The sequence below is a fragment of the Pistacia vera genome, unplaced genomic scaffold (genome assembly GCF_008641045.1).
Source record: "Pistacia vera cultivar Batoury unplaced genomic scaffold, PisVer_v2 Contig141, whole genome shotgun sequence".
Classification (NCBI taxonomy): Eukaryota; Viridiplantae; Streptophyta; class Magnoliopsida; order Sapindales; family Anacardiaceae; genus Pistacia; species Pistacia vera.
The window spans coordinates 384,992-389,364 of NW_022195478.1; the positions used below are offsets into that span (position 1 = coordinate 384,992).

Sequence of the window (4,373 nt, forward strand, 5' to 3'; positions counted from 1 at the left end):
CTACAATAAGTTGACAAGTACTTTTTTAGCCCCCGTCTAACTTATTTAAACCCATTTAATACTAAAAATATTTCGTTTACACCTGTCCCCTAATTTCAAATTTAAAACTTCATTGTTTTTTCAAACCTATCATGTTGTGTGACCACATTCTACTTACTTTTAATAATATATTTTCACCAAACAAACAAATATTTGAAATAAAATAAAAGGTTTTAATGATTGTGAAGATTTAGAGTTAAAGTTTATATAAGAACTAAAGGTTAAAAATAAAACATTAAGGCAAAACATGTCGAACTAGAAAAAAATAAAATAAAAAGTGGAGGATGTGGGTAAATTAGGTTAAGTGGGACTAAAATAGCTATCAGTGGGTGATCTGATGATAAAAGAACAAAAAATGATCTAAGTTTATATGGTCTCCTGAGTTTGAGTCCTCACGACCTTTAATAAGGGTGACCACTAGAGCTCGTACCTAATCGATAATTTCAAGGTTTTAGGAAAATAATTGGAGTACACACAAATTGACCTAAACACCCTCAATCATTACACACACAAAAGAAAAAAAAAACATGGGACTAAATTGGTGGTTCCAAATTATTGTGAAGACAGTCCTTTCTATATAAGTTGTGGGTGTCAATAGTCAATTATTAGAGAGGGAGTAAGTAAAGGGAGATGGCCCTGACTGATGTTCGGCCTAGGCTTTATGTTCAGAGAGCCCAATGAGCCGGTTAGAGTTGTGGATGAGTCCACTTGATAAAGCAATTGTGTGGTTTGACTATTTGGTTGAGTGAAGTGATGAGAAAGTACAAAATAATGAGTAGCATACCAAAATCACTGCTAAGATTGTAACACTGTTGATCTACAACAACAGGAACAACATCAACGAGAAGAAGAAGATCAGTTTCAAAGAAAGAGAAAGATGGAGTGGTGTGTGTCCATGCCAAAGATTGAACTGCACGCTCACCTCAATGGCTCCATTAGAGACTCCACCTTACTGTAAGTCTTCCTTGTTCTTTCTATTCTCCTTTACATATGCCAAATCTTAGTTTACCCCTGACTGTAAGTCTTCCATTTTCTTTCTATTCTCCTTTACATATGCAAAATCTTAGTTTCAGGTTTCACTTCTAAAGGAAAGGCAAGTTTTGTTGTGTGTGTGTGTGTGTGTATATATATATATATATGTATGTCTCTGTGTGTGTGTGTTTTTAATTTATTCTTTTTAATTTTTTTTTTTTTTTTTGAGTAATATTAAGGTTGATTTATGATTGTTTCTTACTATATTTTCATTTTAACAGAGAACTTGCTAGAGGTTTGGGTGAAAAGGGTGTCATAGTTTTCTCAGATGTGGAGCATGTTATCAGGAAAAGTATGTACCTTGTGCTCTTGGTTGTTTGATGTTGTTTTTTTTTTTTTTTTTTCTAAAGAAAAAAAAATATTGAAATTTTGGAAATGTTGAAGTCACATTATCTGGTTCTCCATGGAAACAAAAACTTACTCTTTTGCAATCTTGTAAGGGGACACGATTTTTACAACAATGTTCTATTTTTTCTTATACTATGATCTGGGTACTTGTAAAGCTTGAAATGAAGAATTTATGCAAGTTTGTTTAACTCAGGTGATCGTACTTTACATGAAGTGTTCAAGTTATTTGACCTGATCCATGTAATCACTACCGATCACAAAACTGTGACGAGAATTACTAAAGAAGTATGACAAACAAATTCTGAATTTCTGAATTTACATTTCTTTTGCCACCTACACAACCTTTTGATGCACTTTTTCTCTTCTTGAAAATCAGGTTGTTGAAGATTTTGCTTCTGAGAATGTTGTATATCTAGAGTTAAGAACAACTCCAAAGGTACTTACTTGAGTTGTCAACATTTTTTTTTTTCTTTTTTCGGTAGTTAGTCGTTTCTTAAATGTTGTTAGAAACTTAGAATAACAAGAAATTCATTTGATAGAGCAATCTGTTGGATTTTTTATTTCATCCAGAAAAATGATTCTATTGGAATGAGCAAACGTTCTTACATGGAAGCAGTGTTGGAGGGTTTAAGGGCTATCACTGCGGTTGATGTTGATTTTGTTCCTCGTAGTATGGATGTTAGCAGTCCTGTGACCACTATGAATATGGATACATTTAGTGGTACTGCTAGGAAAAAGATATATGTTAGACTTCTTCTCAGCATTGACCGTCGTGAGAGCACTGAAGCTGCTTTAGAAACTGTATGTTAGGAAAATGTGGTATGCAATTTTTTAAGTTGTATATCATCCAACTCCATGTGTATGGCAACTAATTTCTATTGCCTCTCTCTTTCTCAGGTTAAGCTTGCATTGGAAATGAGGGATTTAGGGGTAGTTGGTATTGACCTCTCTGGAAATCCTATTGTGGGCCAATGGTGCTTCTTTAATACAGAACTCTCTATATAAACAAGTTTTAGACTTTTTATTTATTATAAATCGTTTACAATTGCAAATTGCTTTTGCATCTGAGGCAGGGATACATTCTTCCCAGCATTAGAATTTGCTAAGGAACAAGGCCTTCAGATAACTCTTCATTGTGGAGAGGTGCATTTGCCTTTTGAAGGCCTACTTTATTACTCAGTTCGTGTGTGTTTTTTAGATATGTATAGATCCTGACTAGTTTATTTCCTAACTTAGTGCTTGTAGGTACCTAATAAGAAGGAGATCCAAAGTATGCTAGGCTTTCTTCCCCACAGAATTGGGCATGCTTGTTGCTTTGAAGAGGAAGAATGGACAAAGTTGAAATCATCTGAAATCCCGGTTAGATTTTTATGAACATCTCTTTTATTGATTGTTCCAGTGGAATGGGAAGGTCAAATTTTAAGAGGTTCAATAGTTTTTCTTGTTTCCTAATAGATTATTGGTCAATCAATTTTGTGTTCTACATGTCTTTATCGAGTCCGAGTGGTTTTTGTTCATAAAACCTTCTGTATATTACTTTAGCAAATTATTCAAACTGGAAACTTCAACTTCTGCCATGGCTATGCCTTTTTTTCTTTTTTTAGTAATGGTTGGATTACATTTATGTTTGTGGTGACAGAAGTTTTTGTATAACATTAAAAATTAGTAAAACACATTAGAGGCTTGTTAGATTTGCCGTGTTCCACTTGCTAAATTGATTGGGGTTTATATACCATTTTGCAGGTTGAGATCTGTTTGACATCCAACATCAGAAGATTCAGGACTGAAACAATTTCTTCAATAGATATTCATCATTTTGGTTAGACTTGTCTCTGCTTTTGTTTCAACTATTAGAGATGAAGTCAGGTTGAAATAAACAAGTTTTGGTGTTCACTTAACCTGAAAACAAGCCTCTAGAAACCTTTTTGTTTGTTGTAGATTATTGTGTAGGTGTCTATCTCGTAACACAGTGTGTTGGTGATGCAGTTGATCTGTACAATGCAAAACACCCGATAGTCCTGTGCACCGATGACTCAGGGGTTTTCTCCACCACCCTTTCTCAGGAATACCGCCTTGCTGCATCAGCATTTGGTGAGTGTTATGATACTAGTGTATGTGACTGTAATCATGTTAAATGCATAATGAAATTGGTTATTTTATCATTGGCAAGGTCTTGGAAAGAGGGAAATGTTTCAGCTAGCAAAAACTGCAGTGGAGTTTATATTTGCTGACGGGGGAGTGAAGCGGAATTTGGAAGACATTTTCTTTTTGGCTGAAAAGAAACTGTATGTATGACTCTGAAGGAGCTTATATGGGTAGTACTGGTAGTATGTTTATTTGCAGTTGAGACTAATTGGTTATGTGATAGTTAACCTGATGCATTTCTCATTCATCATTCTTTAGTTTTACATAATGTTACCTAGAAGGTGGAGAAATTATAATAAATGAAAGTTGAAGTTGGTGATTAAATGAAATTACATTGTACAGAATCACATGGCGTTGAAAATGACCATTCAGATGAGGATGGAAGTATTCTTGAGGAGTCAATATCAAACAGTTGTTGGATTTTAGTTTAAAATAGGCGTCGTAGATTAATGCGTAAGGAGGATACATAGTTTGGCTTTTTAAGTTTACTCTCTCCATTATATATAATTATATATAAAGTAAGAGTTAATGGAGTAGGGAGTTTGTCTTAGCCTAATCCATTTACTGTTGGGTTTGCATAGGAGTCTTTTTTCCGCTGGTTTTTAAGGGTTTTTAATTAGACTGGTTTTGAGGTGTTCTAAAACTATTACTTGTCAGATTTTTATACACTGGTTTTGACTGGCACAAAAACCCCTCAAAACCAATGTAGTATATTTTTGAGAGGTTTATAAAACACTTCAAATCGGAGTGTTTTGGTTGGTTTTAAAATTTTATTCTACAAATACCCTATCCACTATAAAAATATCCTA

The 4,373-nt window shown here is 34.1% G+C and overlaps 1 protein-coding gene across 1 annotated transcript; it reads left to right on the forward strand.

Moving 5' to 3' along the window:
• The first annotated feature begins 738 nt into the window (after positions 1 to 738).
• Positions 739 to 3,899, forward strand: LOC116123303 (adenosine deaminase-like protein). Its single transcript, XM_031409096.1, has 11 exons — positions 739 to 993; positions 1,293 to 1,363; positions 1,613 to 1,704; positions 1,796 to 1,855; positions 1,990 to 2,220; positions 2,317 to 2,393; positions 2,493 to 2,562; positions 2,665 to 2,778; positions 3,163 to 3,238; positions 3,406 to 3,510; positions 3,590 to 3,899. Exons 1-11 carry the CDS (start codon positions 917 to 919, stop codon positions 3,712 to 3,714), a joined length of 1,098 nt encoding a protein of 365 aa, XP_031264956.1. The 5' UTR covers positions 739 to 916; the 3' UTR covers positions 3,715 to 3,899.
• Positions 3,900 to 4,373: the final 474 nt, after the last annotated feature.

Bases quoted from the DNA above. Each gene is read 5' to 3' on its own strand.
- LOC116123303 (XM_031409096.1), top strand. From the start codon at position 917: ATGGAGTGGTGTGTGTCCATGCCAAAGATTGAACTGCACGCTCACCTC. The intron at 1,856-1,989 runs GTACTTACTTGA...TATTTCATCCAG, and splicing joins AGTTAAGAACAACTCCAAAG to AAAAATGATTCTATTGGAAT. The intron at 2,779-3,162 runs GTTAGATTTTTA...ACCATTTTGCAG, and splicing joins TGAAATCATCTGAAATCCCG to GTTGAGATCTGTTTGACATC.